The 25,550-nt window shown below is 50.4% G+C and overlaps 1 protein-coding gene across 2 annotated transcripts; it reads left to right on the forward strand.

Annotated features, from left to right (window-relative positions):
• Positions 1 to 6,477: 6,477 nt before the first annotated feature.
• On the forward strand, positions 6,478 to 24,907 carry R3HCC1 (R3H domain and coiled-coil containing 1). Of its 2 annotated transcripts, none has more exons than XM_074285581.1 (8): positions 6,478 to 6,659; positions 14,851 to 14,978; positions 18,616 to 18,753; positions 19,224 to 19,797; positions 21,156 to 21,331; positions 21,912 to 21,982; positions 22,067 to 22,198; positions 24,549 to 24,907. In XM_074285581.1, the coding sequence occupies exons 1-8, from the start codon at positions 6,600 to 6,602 to the stop codon at positions 24,776 to 24,778; spliced, it is 1,509 nt and encodes a 502-aa protein (XP_074141682.1). In that variant the 5' UTR covers positions 6,478 to 6,599; the 3' UTR covers positions 24,779 to 24,907. The 2 variants fall into 2 exon arrangements, with proteins under 2 accessions (XP_074141682.1, XP_074141683.1); XM_074285582.1 differs by having other exon boundaries at positions 22,067 to 22,162; positions 24,575 to 24,907.
• Positions 24,908 to 25,550: the final 643 nt, after the last annotated feature.

Genomic DNA, 25,550 nt, shown 5'->3' on the forward strand with positions numbered 1-25,550 from the left:
CCCAACCCCAGCAGTCCCCAAACCCCATGCCTTCATCCTATAGCTTTGCCAAAGCTTGTTCTCCTGAGGCCATCTTCTCTTTATTTGTCTTTCAATTAAGATAAATTTCCAGCAGTTAAATAGTCCTTTTGTTAATTGTTTACATTTGAGAAGGCAGTATTTATCAGATGATATGAAAATGGCTTTTAAGGGCTTGGAGAGACTTGCATGAACTGATGCTGAGTGAAATGAGCAGAACCAGAAGATCACTGTACACTTCAACAACAATACTGTATGAGGATGTATTCTGATGGAAGTGGAAATCTTCAACATAAAGAAGATGCAACTCACTTCCAGCTGATCAATGATGGACAGAAACAACTACACCCAGAGAAGGAACACTGGGAAGTGAATATAAATTGTTAGCACTACTGTCTATCTACCCAGGTTACTTATACCTTCGGAATCTAATACTTAATGTGCAACAAGAAAATGGTATTTACACACATATATAAGATCTAGGTTATACTGTAACACATGTAAAATGTATGAGATTGCCTGTCATCTACGGGAGGGAATTGAGGGAGGGCGGGGAAAATCTGGAAAAATAAATACAAGGGATAATGTTATAAAAAATTACTCATGCATATATACTGTCAAAAATGTATAATTATAAAATTAATAAAATAAAAAAATAATATAGGGAAAAAAAGAAAATGTATTATCATCCTGTAAGATTATTTGATATTAACCATCAAGTCCCATTATATTAATGAAGGTCAAATTGTGATTCTTAAAATCATCACCAACTACATGTAATTTTATTTTTTCTTTTCCTGACGGCAATCTTTATAACTTTCTATTTTTTTTTCTTTTTTTATTAAAGCTTTATCTTTATAACTTTCTGTTTTTTCTTTTTTTATTAAAGCTTTTTATTGACAATATATGCATGGGAAATTTTTCAGCATCGACCCTTGCAAACACTTCTGTTTCAACTTTTGCCCTCCTTCCTCTCACCTCCTCCCCTAGATGGTAGGTAGTCCCATATACTACGTGTAATTTTAAGCGAAGCTAGGCGGGACCCCCAACGCTATTAAGGATACCTACAAGAGTTTTCAAGTCTATATGCCTTCGACATTTTATACATAACTACATTGGACTTGTGGACCAAATATGCAAACACAGAAGTGGGTCGTTTTTAATGCTAGGAAATTTGTCTATTTTGTGACAGGAGCTAAGTGAAAAGTTATTTGATTAAACCAACCATAAACTAGACAACACGACATATGGGAGATAAGAAAAAAATGAAATGTATACACTTCCATCTTTTAATTCATCACCGATTGGCAGTGTCAAGTTCTCCTAACCTGAGGGTGCCGGAGCAGGACAGAGACGGGAAAGTCAGGGATCAAACAAGTTTCATTTCAAAGTGAGGGAACCTGCTCTGCAAGCAAGCACACGTGTGCCAGAGCCGTGCCCCTGCTGGGAGGGACCCATGTTAGTGTGGGGACATCTCTACACTCATACCTATGCAGGGAGCTGTGGCTCTGGGGATGCGAAAGCTTGATTCATACCGAGTTTTGTGATCAGAATTACCTGGGGGTTTTGCTGTGGCCAAGATTAGCCAGAGGTGAGTGCAAAGGATTGTGGTTGGGCCGGGCTCAGAGCAGAGCCTGTAGGCCGCACTCAAAAACAGGGTCCCCTAATACCTTGTCGAGTAATTGGCCCCTTGAGCATGAGTTTGTTTCTCCTACATTTCGGTAAGCTGAGGTGTCTGTCACATTCTGCCATCTGTAAGTTTCTGAAGGTAAATGGGAAGTGGGTTTCTGTAGGTTTATCCTTGAAGATCAGAACCAGCTCAGTCCAGATTATCTCGGATCAGCAAGCCTTTTGCAAGCAGTCTCATCACCCAGTGCCCGGTTATCCTGAGCTTTAGCAATTTTTCTGGCCTTGTCCTTCACACCCATAACTCTGCCCATTTCCACAAGCGCCTCTTCACCCTTGTGACAGATTTAAGGGCACGCTCCAAGTGCCCACAGTGGCTAGAAAGCTTCAAATTCCCTCCTGGTGGGAATCCATTAGAATCCATTAGAATAAGGCTTGCTAGAATTCGGTTCTCTTTCTGTCTTCTTGCCTATAATGGGTAGAGTTTTGTGGGACGGAACCTCGTGAGCCTCTGAGCGCCCTGACGATGAATAGGTCAAAGATGCTCCCAAATGTGCTCTCTAGCCCTCCAGAACTTATGTCCGGTCCCTGCTGCTGGGCCAACCCCGGCTCTCCGCACTGCCCTGCCCCCATCTCCTCAGTCTGACTCCATTTATGTCCTACTCAACAGCCATGTTCTCCATGGGCATTATATACATATTACGTAATCATGTTCAAGGGAGCTTGACATTTAAGTAAAACTGATGGAGTCATCAGAGCCCGAGTGCTTGGGCCGGACCCCAGTGTCCCCTTGGGGCGTCCATGGACCAGGTAAAGCTCTGACTGGGGCTGCTGGGGCTCCATTGTAGTCATCGGTGAGAGGTCATGCTACTTGTCCAGCCCCAGCCCCAACCACACTGCTTTCTCTTACCATTCTCAAGGTCTGCCCCAGACCCGTAGGCCCCTCACTCGGACCCCAACCCCTTCACTCTAGGAATCAGATCAGCAGAGTGATGGATTCTGGGAAGGAGTATGTCAACGAATAGCTTTGTTTTGATGGGGAGGGGTCTTGCTCTCCCTCCCCTATTTGGGGTGTTCCTCCCCACTTCCCATTAGAATATGAGCTTTTTGAGGGTAGAGACTTTCACTTTTGTACTTGTTCATCCCACTTGGCCCGGTGCCTGACACAGAAGTATTTACTAAGTATGTTTGTGTTATGAAGGAGATTTTTTTTCCCAATGTCGGTTGGGCTAAATAGCTGCTGAAACTCATTAATTCTGTGCATGAGAGAAAAGGGCCAATTTGGATGAAGCAGAGAGGAGTTTGTGATTTCTCTGCTCTGCAGAAGCAGTCCCAGAGAGATGTGACCTGGAATAAACTTGCAGATTTTTGCCTTGAGGAAGCTGCTCTTTGATTTTTTTCTTATCTGTACCTGATCCACAGTAACAGCTGCTGGGTAAGAGGCCACGGGTAACAACAGCTGCCATTTATGTGCAGCCACACAGTTGCCAAAGTGGTTTTCTTAAAATATTCTCTGAAATGAAACAACTGGTACATGCAGAGAGGGCTGCAAACATGGCAGCTGTTGGCCGAGGTCAGCCAGGGTTATCCCGATGACGTTGACTCTCCAGTACCGTTACTGCATGCTGCTTGGCCTCCGGAGAGCCTTGGACCACAGCCCTGTTGTACCAATGGCGGCAGGATCTCCTGCTGCTTCCAAATTCAGGGGTTCCTTGTTTGGTTTTTGTTTTTCTATCACCCCACCCATGCAGCTTTACAACAAGTGAGTCTAAAGCTGTGTCAGTGCTGAGACCATGGGTGGAGGTCCCACTATGGAGCCATGACTGACAGATCAGGGCAGGGAAGAGGCAGGGGGAACAACCAGCAATCAAAGGGACCCAAGTGGAGCCAAGGAGCCTGGAGGGGCCCAAACGAGGTAGACAGAAACTGGACCAGTTGTATCAATGAAGGACCTGGTTTCGAATCTCTCCAACTAGGATCAGGATGAACTTGGGCAAATCCCTTTATAGGGTCTCAGTTTCCTCATCTGTAAAATGGTCTCTCTGAGTTCTCAGTCATAAGAACACAGAGTCTGGAGAATGAGAGCCGAAAAGCACGGGAGAGTCTTATCGCACAAAGCTCAGAGAGGCTGTGACCTAAGGTCTCACAGCTAAGAAGTGACAGAGCTAGAACCCAGACCTCCAGATGCCTAGTTTGGGGCTCTATCCCGACCCTACAATGCTGTGTGCAGGAACTCCTAGGGATCTACACGGGGTGGTGGGGGAGGGTCCCAGACCAGGTCCTGCCTCGGTGTCTCCACTCCTCTCACCCTTTTTCCATCCAGGTTCTGGAGGGGTCGATGTCTGCAGCCCGGGCCGATGGCGATGAAATCTCGCAGGCAGAGCTCTGTGGCCAGAGAGCGAGGCTGGTTCTCTGCCTTTGCAGGAGGAGCCCGAGTCCAGGCTGGGGAGGAGGGCACAGGCAGGAAGAGTCTGGGCTCGGAAAACTTTCATTGAGGTTTCTCATCTATATGCAGTGGCCAGTTCCAAAAGGGCGGCATTAATAAAAGAGTTTGAAGTTTGTCTCTCATCAGTCTGGCCCAAAACAAAACCCCTCCGTCCCCCAGAAGGCTGCTTGTACTGGGGATAAAGTCCGGAAGCCTCAGAATGGGGAGGACTTGGGGTCTCCTGTCATTGCTGCTTTGGAGGCAGTTATGGGATGAAGAACATGGATTTGGAGTCAGAAGACCCGTGTTTAAACCACCTATGATTGTGACTAGCACTGAGACCCTGAACAAGTCATTTAACTGACAAGGGCCTCGGTTTACTCCTCAGGAAAATGAGTTTCCTTCTAGTTCTGTGGCCTCCATCAGGGAGTGTTCCCACCACAGACTTCCTCACACTGATAAAAACCATGGGTCCAGATGGAGGGAAAAAACCCACCGACTCCATATGAAAAAGTGGTGCTTGTTGAGGTGGGAGGGGAGGCTCCGAGCTTTTTTCACAACCCTGAAACTTGTAGCCAGCTGGTATGGAGCCCGTGCTGTCGGGAGAGTCTGGGGTTTGAGTCCTGGCTCTGACACTGGCTGGGCGAACCATGGGCAACACCTCACATCTCCGAGGCTCGGTTTCCTCATCTGTAAAACGGTGAAAACACCAGGAGGACTTCCTCTCAGAATTGTGAAACTCAAGGGAGAAGTATGTGTAACGTATTCCAGAAGCTACTTAAAATCCTGGAACACCAGGCTCCTGACCAGGGATGGAGTGCACCCAATAAAAGCGAGTAAGAATGTGTACACCAGGACACGGTGCTACATGCTGGATAGAGGGTCTAGGAGTTTGGAAAAGCTGGGGCTCAGGGCCTTTCCCAGGCTTTGTTGTCCTGGGCGTGTTTCTTAATATCTCTAGGCAACTCTGTCAGACAGTACCTCTAGAGAAAACAGAAAACGCCATCTCCACTGGCCCATAATCTTGCAAAAAAGGCTTTCAGTTGGAAAGGAAGGAGGTGGAGGGGAGAACATTGCCTATGTCTCTTCACTAAGATGAGAGACTCTAGAAAAGTCATTGCAATACAGGAAGAAGAATGCACCCAGAAATTCATGAGAGAAAAATGCGAGAGCCAGCAAAGAAATTTATGTATGGCAAGCAGCGCTTATCCCCAAATGCACAAAATGGGGGTGATTAGCAAAGTGGGGCAAGCATGAGACACAGGGGTATTGGAGGGACAGACTTTTGTTCCCCTCGGGACACCTCAACTGTCTCCTGCCTATCAAACCTTTGAACAGGGGACCCAATCATCGTCCGGCCTGAGAGATCAAATCTAAACATGCGATCACTTGGTGTCTCCTACCGTTCAGAAGTTTTTTGGAATAAATAGATCAGTGCTTTGCCCAATCATTGCTCCTCATCTTTTTCGCTTTTCTTGTAGTGCATTTTGGGGACCCCTTCACTGATAGATTCCCTAAAGCCACCCCAGATTCAGTGCATATTATGGCTCAATATCCATTCCAAATCTTTCTGCTGTGACTTTTATTAGGATACAATAGTTCCAAGCAAAAGACATTTTAATTAAACAGCCTGGGATAGGAAAGAATTTCCACCGACATTCAAGGCTCCCCTCTCCCACAAGTTGTTACCACACCATCAAAGAGAGAAGGGACACGGGGGGGAACATTTGTGACCAAGAAATACGTGGTCAGGGAAACTCACATTCCCGTGGACTGTCTTTCTGAACCTTTCTCCAGCCTTATACCTGAGGCCGAGCCAAGATGTTGTCGATCAACAAGTGATTTATTAATTTATTAAGTTCTTCCAATGTGCGAGGAGCTGGGATGCAAGTACGAGGAATGAAACGATATTTTTAAGAGCTTATATTCGACTGGATAATCAGCAACAGTGTGTCCATCACACTTCATTTGGATCTTAGAATGACTCCCAAAGGCGGGTGAGAGAAACCAAGGCTGAGAGAGCTCAGGTGACTTGTCCAGGATCACTTGGCTACCAAGCTTCTGAGGGAGGATTTTAAGTCAGGTTTTCCTGACTAGTGGTCGAGCTGCCTCTGAAAATGACCAGGAACTGAGTGCTCTATAATCACGGCTCTGTTAAACTCCTGCTTGGGAAGGAAAGGATTTGTCCTTTGTGAACTTAGAGAGTGAATTGTGTGTTTGAGTTCTTCTGACATCTGAGGCAAGTGGGAGCTGAAAAACGTGGTCTTCTAGGCCACGGAAACTGCTTTTAGGCAGTGGATGACCACACTGGAGGCAGGAGCTGGCGGAGGAGAGGGAGTCTGCTGTTGCCCGGGCCATCACCCTAAGAGAGATCTTCTTGGGAGCTTCCTCGGTGTCTCTGGCCCTTTAAGATGGGCAGCTAGAACCCACCGGGCAGCTGAAGGCAGTTGGTCTCCTACGAGCTGAGTGACAACGGAGGGATCAGTGCTTTGGGGGAAGTGCTGGCCCTTCCCCTGCAGGGGGGAGGGCGATGAGACAGATGGATACAGCAGTGAATCCGGACACCCAGAAAACCTCATCTGTCAGCCTGGTAAGTCCAGATTTGGGGGGGGGGTATTTCTCTCATGATCAGTTCACTGAATTGCAAAAGCCAAAAGCCAAACTGTCTGCCTTGCGTTCTACCCCTGCCTGACATTTTGTTCCCATGCTCCCCTTCCCCATCCCTCTGATTCCAACATTTTTCTTTTTATTCTCCTCTTTCTCCTCATCGACTTTACCAGTTCCCAGCTCTTCTCATACTTCCTGTTCCTCCCTATCTGGTGGGGGTGTGGGAGGGTGGAAAGAACCAGGATGTGGCTCTTTCTGAATTCTGCTCATTAGCCATGAATCTTGGGTCACCTAAACTGGACCTCAGTTTTCTTTGAAAAATGAGATTAGAATAGATGACTTTGGAGGTTTCCGTTAGCTCTGGAGCTAGGCTATCACTAGGCCATAGTTGTCCTCTATCCACTTAACAGGATTCTTTATTCTCTCCTCCTTCACCTCAGTCTCTGATAAAGTGGCCCTTTCTCCTCCACAAGGCTAACCCCTTCTCATACACTCTTAATCCCCTCCCTTCCTATTTTCTCCAGCTGATTCCTACCTCAACCATCTTCAATCTCTCCCCATCTACTCCCGACAAACATAGCCAAACCTCCCCTTCCTCAAAAATAAGTCTTCCCTTTTATCTCGTCACATTGTAGTCCTAAATCTCTCTTTTTATCATCAAACTTGTAGAAAAAGCTGTTCATATTTCTTGTGTCAGCTTCTCCTCCCTTCTCAATGCTTTTCAGTCTAATCTTCCATCTCATCATCTCTGAAATGGCCTTCCTCAGCTACCACTGGTCTCTTAATCCCTAAATCTGATGGGTATTTCACAAGCTTCCTTCTTGAGTTCTCTGTAGCTCGCCACACTGCTACTCTTGAGGGAGGGTACCTCAACTTTCAGGGAGATATAAGTCTTCTCCAATACTCTGACATGGGCTCACCCACTTAGGGACCTCATTAGCTCTGATGGGTTTAAGGATCATTTCTCGGTAGGTGATTTCCAACCACAACCTTTCTCCTGAGTGCCAGGCAACCACAACAAGTTTATTTATTCAACTCAGGGTCCTTGAAGCATCTTAAACTTGGGGTGTCCAGGATTCAGTTCCCCTTTGCCCCTTGCCCAACCAAACCCATCTATCTTCTGGAAATTTCCATGTCTTTGGGGGATATAACCAGTCTTCCTAATTTAAATGGTCGTCTCCAGAATTCAGAATCTGGGAACTAGAAGAAACTTTGGGGATCTTGAGGAATCACATCATTTGGTATACTGTCCTCATTTTACAGATGAGGAAACTGAGACCCAAGGAAGGGGGGGCGGGCTTTGCTAAGGTCACAGGGGATGTTGGTGACAGATGATAATGATAGAATCACCAGAAATAAGCTCAGAGATCAGAAAAATAGACACTCTGCTAAAAGTTTTGGTTTTCATTCATTTATTCATTTTTTAATTTATTACAAATTTGTAATATTTGTATTTTGTACAATTGTACACATTATAATTTGTAAATAATTACAAATTACCAATTTTAATTTATCACAAATCATATCTCATTTGATCCTCACCATGATCCTGGGAGGAAGGTGCTATTATTATCCTCATTTTATAAATGAGGAAACTGAGATAATCTGACACAGGTTAAGTCTTAGAGTCAGGAGGATTGTGTTCAAATGTGGCTTCAGACACGGACTAACTGAGCAGGTCACTTAATAGAGAGGCAGTTAGGAGGCCAGTGGAGAGAGCTCTCTAAGACATGGCTGATGTTCTGGGTTCAAGTCTACTTGAAGACTATTACTGACTGAGTGACCCTCACTTGTCTGTGTGTTTTCACATTTTGATAGGCAACGGACACCGGAACGTGCCCTTTCCACTATCCAAATCCCAACCCTTTTTTCTAAGTTTCCTGCCTTGAATCTGAATGAAAATGAAACTCACAGAACGCACAAACAGGCCTTTAGCAAACCAGCCCCATTACTGCTACAAAACGGATCGGTCCCGAGCTATAGCATTTGTGTACACGCCACCTCCCTTCAGAATGGAAAACTTGGCAGTCCTTCTATTTCTTCTGTGTTTCTCACATGATGTGAAAAATTTAGTCAGCAAGCATTCATGAAGTACCTACTATGTGGCAGGCTAAGCGCTATGGACACAAGAAAAGGCAAACAAATGCTTGCTGCCCCCAGGAAGCCCACGTTCTAATAGAGAAGACAGCATAAAAAAATGAACTATATTACACATATACAGAGCAAACGAGCACTGATCTCAGAGGGGCCAGACTAGCAGCTGGGGGGGCTGGGAAAAAAGGCCTCAGGTACAAAGTGGGATTTGAACTAAATCTTGCAGAAAGCCAGGGGAGCTAAGAGGTGGAGATAAGGAGGGAGAGCATTCCAGGCACAGAGGGGCAGTCAGTGCAGAAGCATGGGGGGGGGGGAAGATGGTTGCTTGTGTGTCTTAGGAGTCATGGGAGAACTGGGGCTGCCCTTCCTTTTCAGTCTAGTGCTGCGGGGTTCCCCTAATACTCCACCTTAAGCCTCACATCATCCTGGGAGGAAGGACATTCCATCATCTAGCACAGCGTTTTGCCACAGCGGTAATAATTGTCCCAGGTGGGATCAGAAGCTGTTTTCCTGAGGAGAGATGCAGCCTCCTGTCTCCTACACTACAACGCCCCTCCCTTTTCTTTTTTCTTTTTTTTTTTGCTGAGGCAATTGGGGTTAAGTGACTTGCGCAGGGTCACACAGCCAGGTCCTCCTGGCTCCAGGGCTGATGCTCGATCCACTGCGCCATTTAGCTGCCCCTGCCCTTCCCTTTTCTGTGAGCAAGCTTCCCTTCTTTCAAAAAGGGCTGTGCCAAACCCCCCTGAGATCCTGGGCCTAGTGAGAGCGGGGTGCCACTCGGGAAGCCTTGGGGTGGTGTCCGTGCTCCCTGGACAGGTCACCCCCTTCAGATCTCAGTGTTCCCATCTGTAAAATCAACCCCTTCTGCACTAAGTGGGGGTGGGCCCACCTCCAGGCCTTTGCATTCTGTTGGGAGACACAAAAGAGGGTGATTGCAATAGGGTTTTGTAAACATCAAAGTCAGAAATCGCCGGTTTTACCCACTTATTTTACAGAAAAGGGTCCCGGAGGCAGGGCGGAGCCCGGGGTGTCTGCCTCCAGACCCATGGATCTTTTCAGTATTTGGCCTTTTGTGTATCTTAAAACACGCTGTAAATGCCAGCCGGTTATTACTGAGCTGTCGCTCCACACCCAAGCAGCCACAAGATCGCAGGGTGGCTCCCGGCATCCTTTGCACACGGGACGAAGGGTAGCCAGGGGCTGCACGAGCTCTGAGCCTGGAGTCTGGGATGTTCCTCCCAGTGCTTTCAAATGCGGCCCGGAGGCGGCTCACTTACTCCGTTTGCCTCAGTTTTCTCATCTGTAGAAATGGGAGACCACGCCACTGTCTATCTAAAAACAAAACAAAACGCCCCACGAGGCCACACTCAGACCCAGCTGGGAGACCCAAAGCGGGAGGACGCGCCCAGAGAGGAGATCCACACTCAGTCACGAGGAGGAAACTGAGGACGGGAAAGAGAAAGTGGCCTAGGCGGGTCCCCCAGGGAGCGCTGGGCTGAGCATTACACCGCGGGACGGCCCTGGTGTGCGGCCCAGAAGTATTCGGACTGTGCACTTGAGCCTCAGTGTCCCGGTCTATGAAATGGGTGTCTTGGATGAGACACCGCCTGCGGTCAGTGCACAGGTGCGAGGACTTCTCGAAGCCGTGGGGCTTTAGGAGCCGGGACCGAGCAGCTCTCCCCTCCCCTCCCCCACGGTAAGGCTCCTCTCTCTATCCGTCTCTGCCCCCCAGTTATGAGCTGAAGCTCCCCCCTTGAGGAGAGGCAGCGGCCCCGCCAGGCTGCCATGCCTCCCCCGGGCCGCGGGGTGGAGCTGCGTCCCTGCCCGGGGTGAGATTTTTTTTTTTTTAAGGGTAGGGAGGGGCGAGTCCGGGAGAGGAGGCGGGCCCGGGACTCGGAGTGACTGCTGCTCCTAACTCCGGCCGCGGTGAGGGTCCTGGGGGGTTGGGGGGGGGCGTGGGGGCGGGGGTGCTGCGCGTGGCGCTCAGTCCTCGGGGTGAGTGGAAGTTACTTGGGAGACCCCCGCCCCGACTTCTCCAGCGCAAGTCCTGCGAAGGGGTGGGGAGGCCCGCGAGGGAGCGGCCCCGTGTGGGAGCGGGGGTGGGCAGGGGGCGGTGCTGCCTCTGAGTCCGCTTCTTCCTGGCGGGACCCCCTGGCGCGCGCATCTCCTCCCCGCCATGCCCCCCTCCCCCCCCCCCCCGGCGCTGCTCGGACTCCTGGCCCCCCCGCGGCGCTTCCCCCTCCCCATCTGGGACCTGGCGCGTTCCCTCCCCCTCCCCCCCCCGGCGGTTTGTAGCCCTGCCTGACCTCCCGCGGCTTCCGGGTGGGCGGGCTCGGGACCCCCACGCGGGCGCAGCCTCCCGGGCCCTACGCGGAGACCGGACGCCCTGAGGTCACTGGTCCAAGTCCGCGGCGTTTCACCGAGCAGAGGGCGGGCTCCGGGGGCGCTAGAGCGGGTCACCCTGGGACGGGGGCTTTGGGACGGACGGACGGGCGGACGGTGTCTGTTACTGTAAATGGAACGTGGTCGCCGAGCCCGGGCTGTGGGGCGGGGGCGGGGATGTCAGCGGTCAACAAATAGAACTCCGGTGTGTGACGTAGAACCTGAGCGTTAGCCGGGAGCGAACCCGGAGGTTCCAGAACTTCGGAGGTGGCACAGAATGTAATAGAACTGCGTGGAATGTTATAAGTAGAACTGCGTGGAATGTTATAAGAACTGCGTAGAATGTTATGATAGATAGAACTGCGTAGAATGTTACAATAAGTGGAACTGCGTGGAATGTTATAAACTGCGTAGAATGTTATAAGTAGAACTGCATAGAATGTTACGATAGATAGATAGAACTGCGTAGAATGTTACGATAGATAGAACTGCGTGGAATGTTACAATAAGTGGAACTGCGTAGAATGTTACGATAGATAGAACTATGTGGAATGTTACGATAGAACTGCGTGGAATGTTATAAGTAGAACTGTGTAGAATGTTACGATAGATAGAACTGCGTGGAATGTTACAATAAGTGAAACTGAGTGGAATGTTACAATAAATAGAACTGCGTGGAATTTTACAATAAGTGGCGTAGAATGTTACAATAAATAAAACTCCAGTGAATGTTACAATAGAACCTCGAAGGTTGCAATAGAGACTACAATGTCACAATAGAAAGAAAGCCGGATGTTAGAATGTAGAAATTACAACAAATAGAAGTGCTTACAATGGAACTAGAGACGCAGAACTGGGAACGTTAGAATGAACCAGAAGGTGCTGTGCTAGGCTAGAACTTGGAGTGTTACATGGACAGAACGTTGGAGCAGAGGGGAATGTTGTTGTTGCTGCTGCTGAGGCAGTTGCGGTTAAGTGACTTGCCCAGGGTCACACAGCCAGGAAGGAGGAGAAAGTTAACAAGAACAGATGCTGAAAGTGAACTAGAGCTGGAGTCTGGAAAACCTTGAGTTCAAATACTGCCTCAGGTGCTTTCTAAAGCGGCAAATCACTTAACCTCTCTCTGCCTCATTTTCCCCAATCTGTGAAATGGGGGTGATAGTAGTATCTACCTTGCCTGATTATTGTGAAGATTCCATGAGATAATTTTTCATTTATAAAGTCAAGAAAAAACATTTTTATATTAGCCATGTTGCAAAAGAAAACACACAAAAAGAAAAAGTAAATAGACTGCACTGCAAAGTGTATTCAGAGGAAGAACTGTGGAGAATGTTACAATAAGTAGAGCTCCATCCAGTGTAGGGCCTAGGAGTTTGCTCTCAGCATTTTTCACCCAAGATCCTTTGGAGTTTGATCCTACATCATTGTTTTGATCAGAGTGCCTAAGTCTTTCACACTTGATCGCCCTGACAGTATTGCTGTTAGTGCTTATAATGTTCTCCTGGTTCTTCTCACTTCACTTTGCCACACAAGTCTTTCCAGATTTTTCTGGAAGCATTTTGCTCATCATTTTTTATAGCACGGTCGGTCATATATTTCATCACAATCCTATACCACAGTCTCCAACTGATGGCGTTCCTCTGAAATTTCAATTATTTGTAACCACAAAAAGAGCGGTTATAAATATTTTTGTATAAATAAGTCCCTTTTCCTTTTATCTTTCTTTTTTTTTTAGATACAAATTTAGTATTGCTTTTTCTGGGTCAAAGGGAGTGCAAAATATTATCCCTTTGGGCATAGTTCCACATTGTTTTCCAGAATGGTTAGATTAGTTCACAACTCCATCAATAGTGCATCAATATGGGGCCGCTGGGTGGTGCAGTGGATAGAGCACCAGCTCTGAAGTCAGGAGGACCGAGTTCAAATCTGGTCTCAGACACTTAACACTTCCTGGCTGTGTGACCCTGGGTCAGTCACTTAACCCCAATTGCAGGGGGGGAATGCATCGATGTCTCAATTTTTCCACATCCCCTCCAGCATTTGTCATTTTCCTTTTCTACAATATTAGCCAATCTGACAGGTGTAAGATGGTATCCCAGAGCTGTTTTATTTTGCATTTCCACGGGATAATATTTGTAAAGCACTTCACAAACCTTAAAGTACTATATAAATAATAGTGATTATTAATATTGTTGTTAGTAGAATTTAGGGATTCCCCTGGGAGCCTCTTGAAATGGAAAAATAGAGGGTTAGAGCTGATGGGGACCTGAGAGGTCCTACCATTTCATTTTACAGAGAAAACTCTGGATTTTAGGCTATCAGAGTTGGAGGCGATCTTGGAAGAAATAGGATGTTTGAGTTGGGAAGTACCTTGAGCGACCTCTAGTGGTAAAGCCCGTGGAGTGTTATGCAAACTTGAACTTTCTCCATCCCTTTGCACAAGCCCTAGACTCCTTCCTTACCTCCAGTTACTACTTTTCCTTAGAGCACCCCCCCATTTTCTCCTAGAAGCACGTCCTGCTACTCTCCTCCCTCCCAAACTGCCTTGTTTTTCTGGTGTGTTTTTATATACATTATCTCCTGCCAGAAAATGTTAAAAGAGTAGTGTCTGTATTCCCACAGGGCATGATATATGGTTGGCGCTTAATAGAAGCTTATTGATTGGTTGGCTTGAAATATGCAAGATCCGGGTGTGGATCCCTCTGCTCCAGACACTTCCCAGTTGGCTGATCCTAGGCAATTCATTTACTTTCTCTGGGAAAATGAAAGGGTAGAAAGGATCTGAATTTCAAGGACCCTCCCAGCTCCAAATCCATATTCCTTTGACTCCTCAGTTTACAGAGGAGGTCCAAAAACACTCAGGTGTTAGATCTGGAAAGAGCTGAGCTCCCAATGGGAAAAGAAAAGATTCAGCCTCGGAACTCGGAAGGACCTTGGATCTCCTCTTGTCCGATCTTCACGTTTGATTTAGGAATAAATTTGAGGAGTTAAGCAGCATGTCTGAGGTCCAGAAGGGGCCAAGCCAATTTGGGAGCCCAGATCTTCTGGAATCAGTATTAGTGGGGTAGGGGTCAGAGAAAGGAAGGGAGTAAGCATTTAGTCAGCACTTACTGTATGCTAAATATTTTCACAAATATTATATCCACTTGATCCTTATATTATCTATACCCCATTTTATATTTGAGGGAACTAAAGACATACAAGTTATGTGACTTGTTCAGGGTCACCCAGCCAAGATTTGGACTCAGGTGGTAAGATTTGAATAATAAGAATGACGTTTGTGTGACCTAGCTCATCTATTTTTTTTTTAAATAATAGCTTTTTATTTTCAAAGCACAAGCAGAGATAGTTTTACTTATTCTTTTTTTGAGGCACAAAAATGCTAATAGATATGAACACACTTGATTACCCTGGGGAGGGGGAGGGACTAGGTGAATTGTACTTTGTTGGCATCCTAACTCGAGACCAGAACTCGCCACCAATCCCGGCCAAGTCTGTAGTGTGGAGTTTCTTGTAGGTTTTGGAGGCAAAGGTCTGGGTGAGGAGACTCCATCTAGGGGAAAACAGAGATGAGTTGACTTGTCCCATGTCAGTAAAGCAGGATCAATGGGACTTCTTGGAAGTGAGAGCTCGGATCCTTGTTCTCCTCATCCCTGAGCCCCTTGTCTGATGCTGCAATCTCTTGGTTTCTTGGGCAGGATTCTTCAGAGTTCACCCTGGCCCTGCTCAGCCTGGATGGTGTCGTCCTCTCCCCAACAGAGAATGACTTTGTCCTCCATGTCAAGGAGGAACTGGACCGATTCCTCCTGCAGAAGCAGCTGTCCAGGTGAGGATGCTGGGGGGCCCGGGGTGGGGGGAGGTGCTGTGCAGGTGAGGATGCTGGGAATCCCCGGGGAAGTGCTGTCCAGGTGAGGATGCTGGGGGGTTGGGGGGGGGGGAAGGTGCTGTACAGGTGAGGATGCTAGAGGCTGAGGGAGGTGCTGTCCAGATTAGGATGCTGGGAGTCCTGGGGGAAGTGCTGTCCAGATTAGGATGCTGGGAGTCCTGGGGGAAATGCTTTCCAGATGAGGATGCTGGGAGCACAAGGGAGGTGCTGTTGCTGATCCAATCCTCTCTCGGCATATGAGAGGAGTTCGGTTCCAGGATCTGCACTGACCCCTCCGTTTCCTCTCAGCCAGATCAGTCCACATATAGGAAATAATTGGTCATCATTAGGCAGGTGTGGTTTCTGACTGCACTGAACAAAAGAAAGCATTTGGGTCAGAGAGGAAGCAGATCAAGGACCTCGTCCCTCTTGGCCCTAGAGAGACAGCACGGCATAGAGTGTTAATCTTAAGATCAAGAAGACTTGGATTCAAATCCTGCCTCTTTATTTATCAGCTTTGTGATCATATGAGTCCCTTAGACTTCACTGAACCTCGGTGTCCTTGTCTCAAAAATGGGGCAGGGGATGATAATGGCTTATGGTACTGACCTCCCAGGGTGCTTTGCCTGTAAGGTGCAGGTGGATTCAGTAATTACGGTAGCTAATCTTCACACGGCATTTTATAACTAGCTCATCCGATTCTTGAAACAACCCCGTGAAGGCGACTACCTCCAGTATTATGATGGAAGCTTCTCTGTAGCCCCAGAAATTAGCACAAAGCCTGGCACATAGTAGGGGCTTAATATGGCACATAGGATGTGCTTTATAGATGCTTGTTGGTGAACTGATTGATTGGACCGTCCCTTATCAAATGAGATAAATTGTGTAAAGTTCTTTGCCAAATTTAAAGCAGCTAGACAGCTGTGGATAGATAGTGAATAGATTCTTACTTATTAGCTAGATGGTCCTGGGCAAGTCACTTAACACTCTTTTGCCTCAGTTTCCTCATCTGTAAAATTGGAATAACGTAATAGCTATCTCTCGAGGTTCTGATGAGGAAAAAATGAGATGATAAAAAACGGCATACTTTAAAGCACTCGCTGTGCTGTAAAATGTATGGGATTGCCTGTCATCTAGGGGAGGGAATAGAGGGAGGGAGGGGAAAATTTGGAAAAATGAATACAAGGGATAACATTATTAAAAAAAAAAAAGAAATTCGTATTTGCATCTGAAATATATACAAATATGTGTATTTTATATACCTATATGCTTATATATAGATATCTAAATCACAAAATAAAATTCAACAAATACCAAAAAAAACAAACAAACAAACAAACAAACAAACACTCACTGTGCAAGTGTATTATTATCATCATTATTATTGATCCAGGCCATGGAAGTGACCGCTGGGACTAGAGCCAGGAAGACCTGAGTTCAAACTTGGCTGCAGGCGCTTACTAGCTGTGTAATCCTGGGCAAGTCACTTCTCCCTGTTTGCCTCAGTTTCTGTAAAGTGAGCCAGAGAAGGAAATGGCAGAGCACTCCAGTATCTGCCAAGGAAACCCCAAATGGGGTCCAGAGCGAGCGATCAGTTTGTCTTGAGTCCTAGGATCTTGTCTTAGAGCTGGATGGGACCTCAGATCACCGGTTGTTAGGATTACAAGGTGAGAACTCAGATTGTCTGGACAGTGACAAGGTGAGAACTCAATGGGGTGTGGGGAAATACTTCCACCAATGAACTTGCTCCTCTTAGAATTCTTAAGGTGTAAACTCCCTTTAAAGGCCTGAACCAAAGGTCTGAGCCAGAGAATTGTCAAGTTAACCTGAGTTCTCACCTTGTCACTGTCCAGACAACCTGAGTTCTCACCTTGTAATCCTAACAACTGGTCTCTTGTTTTATGGTCAGTGTGCCAGGCCTGGAGGAGCCAGAGACCGAGCCTTTGGCTTGCCAGGGTCCCATGGCTACTTTGGGGTAGGATTCGAATCCTGGTCCTCATCATTTCAAGTCCAGGGCGCTCTTCCCATGTCCAGTCCCCACTGTCCCACCATTGACTCCAGAGCACCCTCTGCTGACCGTGAGCATACTCATCCCCAGGGCTCTGCCCCAGACAAGCCCTTTCTCTAGTCTGGCTCCTCTTCCCTTTTGCCTCATCTGATTCATGAGATGTCAAATTGGGCGGCAATCAGGTCCTCCATTAGCTGAAATGTGGCGGGGTGTGGCGGACAGACTCCCGGAATGGGGGCACCAGCCCCGACTCCACTGCTGAGCTCTGCTGGAATCTTGGCCAAGTCGTTTGGGCTCTCAGCCTCAGTTTCCTCATCTGTAATTTGGGGCCCTTCAAGAGCTGAGTCAGTGATAGTCTAATGCCCCGGCTCCCTGGAAGCATCCCAGCTTTTCTTCCCCAGCTCCTTGAGAATAACAGATCTTCAGACAGCGCTTAAAACTCTTCAGAGTTCTTTCTTTGTACATAGCTCTTTCATTTTAGTCCCTGTGAGGTTATACCCATTCTACAGATGGGGGCAGAGATTTGTTCAAGGTCACACAGCTAAGACGAGGGAGTGTGGAACACTGTAGAGAGACTGACCTTGGAGCCAGAAGCCCCGGGATCCAATATCATCTTGACCTTCGGTAGTCCAGGGCCACAGACAAGTGACTTGTTCCCTCTGAGCCTCAGTTTCCCTCATTTTCAGAATGGCTCAGCTGACCTCAAAAGGCTCCTTCTTGTGTAGATCTGTGATGCCAACTGGCATCCTGGGGTGCCATCACCCGCAGTCTGGGCTTGGAGGACCCTCTGAGGCTGGCTGGCAGGGGTTTGCCAGAGGGGGCAAGCCCATCCTCCCAGTCAGCCCTCAGCAACTGGCACTGTCCTCAGGGGCCAAAGAGGGCAAGGCCCAGTCCTCATCCCAGCAGCGGGCCTTCGGGTGCTTGAAGACAATTGCTGGAGCTCCCAAGGCTCTTCTCTGCCAAACCTCCTTAATACCTTCAAGCAGCTGCCATGATGTGCGCCAGTGACCCTTCCTCATCCTGGCCTTCCCCAGCTGTGGCGCCCAGCATGGTCCCGACCTCCGGCTTTGGGCAGAGCTTCCTATCTCAAAGCTACCTGCTCCCTAAAAGTTTCCCCAGTCAATGAATGGACAGATGAATGAATGAAAAAGCACTTGTAAGCACCTTCTGTGTGCCAGGCACGGAAATATAAAAATGAGGGAGTCCCTGTCCTTGGGAACTCACATTCTAATAGGGGACACAGCAGAGACAGAGCCTTTGGCGGTGAGTAAACCTAGGGGCTGCACAGCGGGTAATAGTGTCTCCAGAGCAGAAAGGGGTGTGCAGAGCTCTCGGTGGATTGCTGCTGGATGGGCTTAGGAGTCTGAGGCTCTCTGGCTAAGGAGAAGGAGAAGGGGCAGGAGGAGGGCTGGGTGGGGGGCCCGCCCCCTTGCCTTTCTGAGCTCCTCCAGCTGGTTTGGTCCTTTGAGTCATTCCCAGGGTTATGGCCGGCAGGGGTGGGGGAGCCGCCTCATTCCCCTGCTCTTCCCAGGCCGGTACGTGAGCGTCCTCAGGGCCTGGGACTAACGCCCTGTCTCGTCCCTTCCACAGAGTCCTTCTCTTCCCACCCCTCTCAAGTCGTCTCCGGTACTTGATCCACCGAACGGCCGAGAATTTCGATCTCCTGAGCAGTTTCTCGGTCGGGGAAGGCTGGAAGAGGAGGACTGTCATCTGTCACCTGAATATCAGGTGAGAAGCCAGGCTGGACTTCTGTAGCCTCCCCGGGGAATGCTGGGAGCCTGAGGCCCCTTGAGCCTCCATTTATCGAGTCATGACTCACATGTGCTTTCTAAGCCTGACATGCCGGAGAGAAGGAGAATGCAGGAGGCCACCAGCCTCAGGGTTCACCCTGTGATCCCAGGCAAGGTCCTGCAAACCGGTTTTGCCTCAGTGCCTCTGTGATGTTGGAAAAGTCCACAACTTTTTGGGCCTCAGTTTCCTCATCTGTAAAGGGAGGAGATTGGACTTAAGGACCCTTACGGTCCCTGTCAGCTCTCCGGTCTTAGAATCCTGTATTTCCTCCCCAGGCTTCAGGTTCTTTGTCTGTAAGATTGGAACAGGATCACCTTCTCCTCCTGTGGCCCAGGGCACGCTCCCCTCAGATGCTGCAGAAATGGGCTGTTTCCCATAGAACACCTCTTCTCCTGCTTTGCTTCTAGGTTACCGAATTTGGATAACTTCTCTCCCTCCTGCCTGACCCCCGGCCGCCAGATCAGATCCCGGAGGCCTCGGCCCGGCACTGGCCAGGAGGCCGGCTCCGGGTCGTGGGGTCCGCGGTCGGGCCGGAGGCAGCGTGGCCGCAAGCCCGACCAGGCCCTGTATGTGCCTCGGGCGCTGCGCAGGAAGGCCGAGCCAGTTCCCGACCTGGGCCCGCTCGAGGCTGATATTGGAGATGGGCACAGGGATCCCGCCGGAGAGCTCCCGGAGCAGCCCAGAGACGTTGGTGGAAGTGACCCGGACCCCGACTCGGACGCCAGACTCCCCCAGCAGGCAGGGCCTGAAGTGGCAGGAGATTTAACAGAGCAGAACCAAAGGAGCCCGGGTCAGCCAGACTCAGAGGAGCCGGAGCCCCCCGACTCCCAGAGCCCGTCACAGGAGGGGGACTGCCCGGAGGCAGAGGACAAGGCGCAGCTCTCTGTGGAGGAGGATGGGAAGGCCCCCTCAGAGAAGAAAGTGGAGGAAGAGGAAGAGGGCAGCTTCTCGGAGGATGAGTCTGTTGGGCTGATACAGGAGGTAACGGGCCCCGTGGGTCCGGAGAGGGGCGGCCGGGAGAAGGGCCGGGCCTCAGGGCCCAAGGCGAGCGGCAGGGGTTGCCAGGGGGCCTCTGGCCGACAGCCCTGCTCTACAGAAAAGGAAATCGGAGGAGGAGCTCGGACGCTCCGAGCACAGCTGGGCTGTTCCCTAGCCACCTGGCCTGGCCCAGCCCCGTACAGCCAGGCTTCCAGAGAGAGATGGGGAGGAAACCGAGGCAGGATCACCCAGCTCAGAAGTATCTGAGGCCAAATTTGAATTCAGAACTTCCTCACCCAGAGCCTGGAACCCGGAATAGGCTCTGGCCAGTTGTGGGAAGTAGGGAGGAGAACAGGAGGGAGCAGGCCATGTTTATACCCACTTTAAAGATGGGGAAGCTTGAGACCCAAGTCTCTTGGCCCCCATCCCAGACCTCAGTTTACCACCATGCTGGGGAAGGATCTCTCATTAGCCCCTTCCTCCAGCCCACCCTCTCCTTCAGAAGTCCCTCCACAACTGGAAGAGACTGAACCCCCAGAGGGGCCGCCAAAGTCCCCGAGTCCAGCCGGCCGAGGCCCAGGGTCATATGGGCTGCCAAGGCCCAGGGTCATGCTGGTGGGGTGGGTCAAAGGAGGAGGGAGCCCGAGGCCCTCCTGCCTCCCTCCCCTGTGCTCTCGCCTTCATCTGAAGGGTCAGGGGAGCCTAAGAAGGAGCCCGAGGTCAGTGGGAGGCCCAGAGCCCGGGGGGGGGCAGTGGGCAGGGCCAGCCTGGGGCACGTGGCAGCCGGGTGATCCTGGGTCACTCCTTGGGACCTAGAGCTGGAGAATCGCTGTAGATGGGGGAGGATGTGGGTGCTCTGGGAGGCCCCAGGACTGTGAGTCCAGAGCGACTCAGACACATGTGCACCTACACAGGGACACAGGCGTGTCACTACACACGCACACCTGTACAGGCTTGCACTCACACTCTCTCTCACACACACACACACACACACACACACACACACACACACACACACTCTCATACACACACACACTCTCATACACACACACACTCACACTCTCATACACTCACACACACTCTCATACACACACACACATTCACACTCTCATACACACACACTCACACATACACACACACACACACACACACATACACACACACACACACACACACACACACACACACACACACACACACACTCACTCTGCTGCTCAGGTTCAGAACCAGGACCCCCCAGCCCCGACTCCCTGTCGATGGGCTCTCACAGTCTCCCAGGCAGCCCTTGCTCAACTCCACTGGCCCCTTGTCTTGGGCCGGGGGGGGGTCCCCAAAGCCTCTCCCCTCTGGCCCGTTCCCAGATCCTGGACAACCTGGTGGACCGAGAGATTCAGATTGAGAGGATCCACTTGGACAGCTGCTATCTGGAGGACGAGCTGTCGTGGGGGGAGAACGGCTTCGGCCACGTGGTGGAAATCTACGGGTTTGAGCCATCCCTGAAGACGGAGGACCTTCTGGAAGCGTTTGCGGAATTTCAGTGAGTGGCGGGCCAGGGGTGTGGGCGGCAGAGAGAACATGGAGCCGGGGTGGCGAGCCCCAGCCCCCAGAGCCCAGACGGGCTCCCTCTACCCATCATGCCTAGGGTGAAGCTGGCCAGCTGTGTGGGAGACTGGGACTGGCAGAGCCTGGGCTCCAGGCCTAAGATGTGAGGGGACCTGGGTTTAGACACCGCCTCTGTCCTGGCTGGGGCTAGGACAGACTCCATTTGCCTTAGTTTCATCACCTGTAAAGGAGGATTGGATGTACTGAACTCGGTTTCCCCATCTGTAGAATGAGGAAGATGGGCTGGAGATTTATTCTTTCCTATGGTCCCTGCCAGTCCAGTTCTATGATCCTGCCTCAGTTTCCCCATCTGTAGAATGAGGAAGATGGGCTGGAGGGGACCTCTCTCCTGTGGTCCCTGTCAGCCCAGATGAGGAAACTGAGACTCTGAGCAATTAAGTGATGTTTGGGGTCACACCGTAGAGAATGGGGTTTGTTTGGGGATGGAGGAGGGAAATTCCCTGGAAGGTTTAAGGGAGAGAGCCTTTGGCCACTTGTGTTTTCTTTGTCCACAGGGAGAAGGGGTTCAAGATCCAGTGGGTGGACGACACTCATGCCCTGGGCGTCTTTTCCTGCCTGGCATTAGGTAATGGGCCTTTGCTTGGGGTTCCTCCTGCCTCGCCGGGCCCGGGGTGAGGGGCTCACTGACCCCGCTGTGCTCTCTCCGCAGCAAACGAAGCCTTGACCAGAGATTTCCCGACATTAAAGATCCGTCCCCTCACTCAGGGAACCAAACAGTCCAAGTTCAAAGCCCTCCAGCGTCCAAGTAAGAAAGGAGGCCTCGGGCTGGGGGTGCTCGGAGGTGGGGAGGACTGCTCCCCCTGCCCGCCTCTGTGGCCCTCAGTCTGCGGGGCCCTGTGCCGGGGAGCCTGGGACAAAGGAGGCACCCCTCCACTTCCGCAGCCGGGCGCTGGGGGGTGGGGGGTGCCGGGGTAGAGATCCCGGCGATTTTTGCCCAGCTCCTGACCCCCAGAGCCCTCCTTCACCCCTTGGCTTAGCCCTCGCAGCTCTCTAAGAGGGCCTCGACTGGCCCCCTCCTGCTGGATTCCGGGTCTGGTCCCCCACTCCGAGAACCGTCCCGGTAACCATACCCAGAGAACAGTGTTCCCGAGCTCCAGGCAATGAACGGGCGCATGGAGAGGTCAGGGGTCCTGATGCAGACTAAGGCCGGCCCCTCGGACTCTGGCTCCCCGAGAGTCACTCAGCTTCTGTCTGCCTCAGTTTCCTCATTTGTAATGTGGGGACAATGGGTTATTGTGGGATCTCTCAGGGTTGTTGTGGGGAGCAAGCAAGAGAGTATCCGTAAGGTGCCAGAAGGGACTCCAGCTAGCCCCCTGTCCCTCCCTCCATCCACCCATTCCTTCTTCAGCCCCACTGTGTGCAGTGGGGGAGGCGGGTTTGGGTAAGATCTGGGACAACCCCCCCCCTTTCCACAGTGATGGTCGGGGGGAAGGGGCGGCCGCCTCCTTGGAGATGGCGTTTCCATGAGCTGCCAGGTGGGAGCAGACCCTGCTGGGCGGTCACTACAGACTCTGGGCAAGAGCCACTGAAGGCAAGGGCCCCCAGGGCAGGCCCCCCCTTTTACAGATAAGAAAATCGAGGCACAGAGATACTGACTTATGGAACCAGGGATTTGTTTAGAAGAGCATAGATTTAGACAAAGAAAGAACTTTGGGGTCTTCGAGTTCAGCACCTTCACTTGACAAGGGGGAAAGCAGGGTCTTAGCAGTCAAGTGATTTACCTAGTGTCACACCACTATCAGGTCAGGTGGGAGCAAGATTTGAATGCGGCTCTACCTATCCCTACATTCAGCATCCTATCCACCTTACTGCCTCTTGCAGGGATGTGATAAAAACGGACAGGAGTCATAGCAGAGAGGAGGAAACAAATATTAAGCACCTACTGTATGCCAGCACTGTGATAAGTGCTCAACAAATATTTTCTAACTTGAAGCATTTATTAAGCACCTACTGTATGCCAGCACTGTGAACACTCAACACAACACTCAACAAATATTTTCTCACTTGAAACATTTATTAAGCACCTACTATAGGCTAGCATTGTGATGAGCTCTCTACAAATATTCTCATTTGAAACAACTATTAAGCCCCTACTATATGCCAGCACTATGATAAGTGCTTTATAAATGTCTCAGTGGAAACAAACATTTATTAAGCACCTCCTATATGCCAGCACTGTGATAAGTATCTCATTTGATATAACAATCCTGGAAGGTGGGTGCTGTTCTTACCCCTTTTACAGATAAGGAAACTGAGGCAGACAGTAGCCAGGTGACTTGTCCAGCATCACCCAGCTGGTAAGGCTAGGCTTGATTTCAGGTTTTCCCGACTCCAGGCCCAGTCCCTAGCCCCCTGCACCACCCAGGCCTTGAAGGCCCCAGGGCGGCATTGAGCCGTCATTTAGGCAGAAGGGGGGCTGGATTTGTGGTGTGAGGATTCGCTTCTGTGGCCAGCTGTGTGGTCATTTGGCTGTAACTGGCTGGATGACCGCTGGGTCCCTTTGGGCTCTGAGGCTTGTGGGAGCTGCGTGTTCTCTGGGGCTGGAGGAGGAGGAGGACAGGTGCCCCCGAGCAGGCCTCCTTGGGGATCACCTGATTTCTCTCCTCCCGGTGGTTGCTCAGTTAGAAATTCTCTGGTAAGCCACTGATGAGAGAAAGGGGTAAGATGGGGCAGTCTCAGGGCCAGACCTGGGGGAATCCTGGAAGTCGTCCTGCTGTTCCAGAGATGTACCTCTCACCGCCAGCCCAGGAGATGGGGGGAATGGCCGGGCTTCAGAACTTAATGAGCTGTGGGGGCTTGGGAAAGTGACTCCATGACCAAAGGCCCCAAGTCCTTGCCTGTAAAAGGGGAATGACCGTCCTCGATGACATTTACTGAGCATTTATACGTCAGGCACCATGCCTCGGGCCAGGGAAAAAAGAAAAGAGGGGCTTTAGGGGGGAAATGTGCCTCCTTTATGTTTTTAAAGGCCCCCATTTTACAAGCAGGGAAATTGAGAGAGAGAAGGGTTTTATTCCCGTCGGGCAGGGAGGATCAGGCTCAGAGTCAGAGCCTGGGCCTCCATAGGAAGCCTCCCGGGGATCCCACTCTGCTGGGATTCGGGCCGGGCTCCCCGTTCAGCCTGCACCAAGATGGTGCTGTCACTGTTGGCTTTCAGAGCTCCTGCGTTTGGCCAAGGAACGACCCCAGACCAGCACAGCCGTGGCCCGGAGGCTGGTGGCCCGGGCCCTGGGCCTCCAGAAGAAATACAAAGAACCGACAAAGGCCGAGCCCCCCGCCCAGCCTTGAGTCACCATGCCAGCCAGCGGAGCACCCTTGGCCCCGATTTCCAGGACTCTGGGGGCTGGCCCCCCTTAGATGAGGCCCAAGGACCAGCTCCAGCCAACAGCCATCACCGAAAGGTCGCCAGCCCTCATCCAAGCCTGGTGGCCTTGAGTATATTTTTAGATGTTGAGAAGAAAATTAAAAGTGGACTGGATGAAAGTTAAAACTAATGTGTATTCCTTGGGCTCGCCTCATCCTTCATAAATGGACCATCCTCCCACAGACCACCAGGGGGTGCTGTCCACCAGTCCTAGCTAGGGCCCTGCTGGATGGCTCAAGGACAGACCTGAGGAGGGGAGGCTGTGACTTGGCCTGGAGGTATTTCTGCACATAATCAGGGCCTGTGTTGGCTCTCCCGTCCCTTCCCTGAATGGTTTTCCTTTCATAGCCAAGTCTGGATCCAGGGGCCTTTCTCTTCCTGTGAGCAGGTCACACAGCAACGCTTGGCCTGGGTTGGGGTCTCCTTGGGGGGGAGTCCTTAAAGGTGGAACATCCAGGTGGGATACATCCCATGGAAAACGGAAATTAGCGGCATTTAACCCTAAATCCTGATCATGTCTAGTGAGGTGGAAGCCCCTTTCCGCTCTCTTACCCCCTGGTTAGTTAGGATGACAGCGTTATCCATGACAGAAGGATTTTCAATTTAATCTGGACTGGACCAGCCCTAACCTGCAACTAGCCCAGCCAAACAGAGCTAGGCAAGGCAGTCAAACAAAACAAGCTGAATTTCAGAGTGAGAAAAACAGCTTGCAAACCAAATCCCAAGAAGAGCTCGCCTGCTTCAGGCAGGGGTGGGTTTGTGAAGCAAG

The sequence above is a fragment of the Sminthopsis crassicaudata genome, chromosome 2, assembly GCF_048593235.1.
Source record: "Sminthopsis crassicaudata isolate SCR6 chromosome 2, ASM4859323v1, whole genome shotgun sequence".
In the NCBI taxonomy this organism is placed as follows: Eukaryota; Metazoa; Chordata; class Mammalia; order Dasyuromorphia; family Dasyuridae; genus Sminthopsis; species Sminthopsis crassicaudata.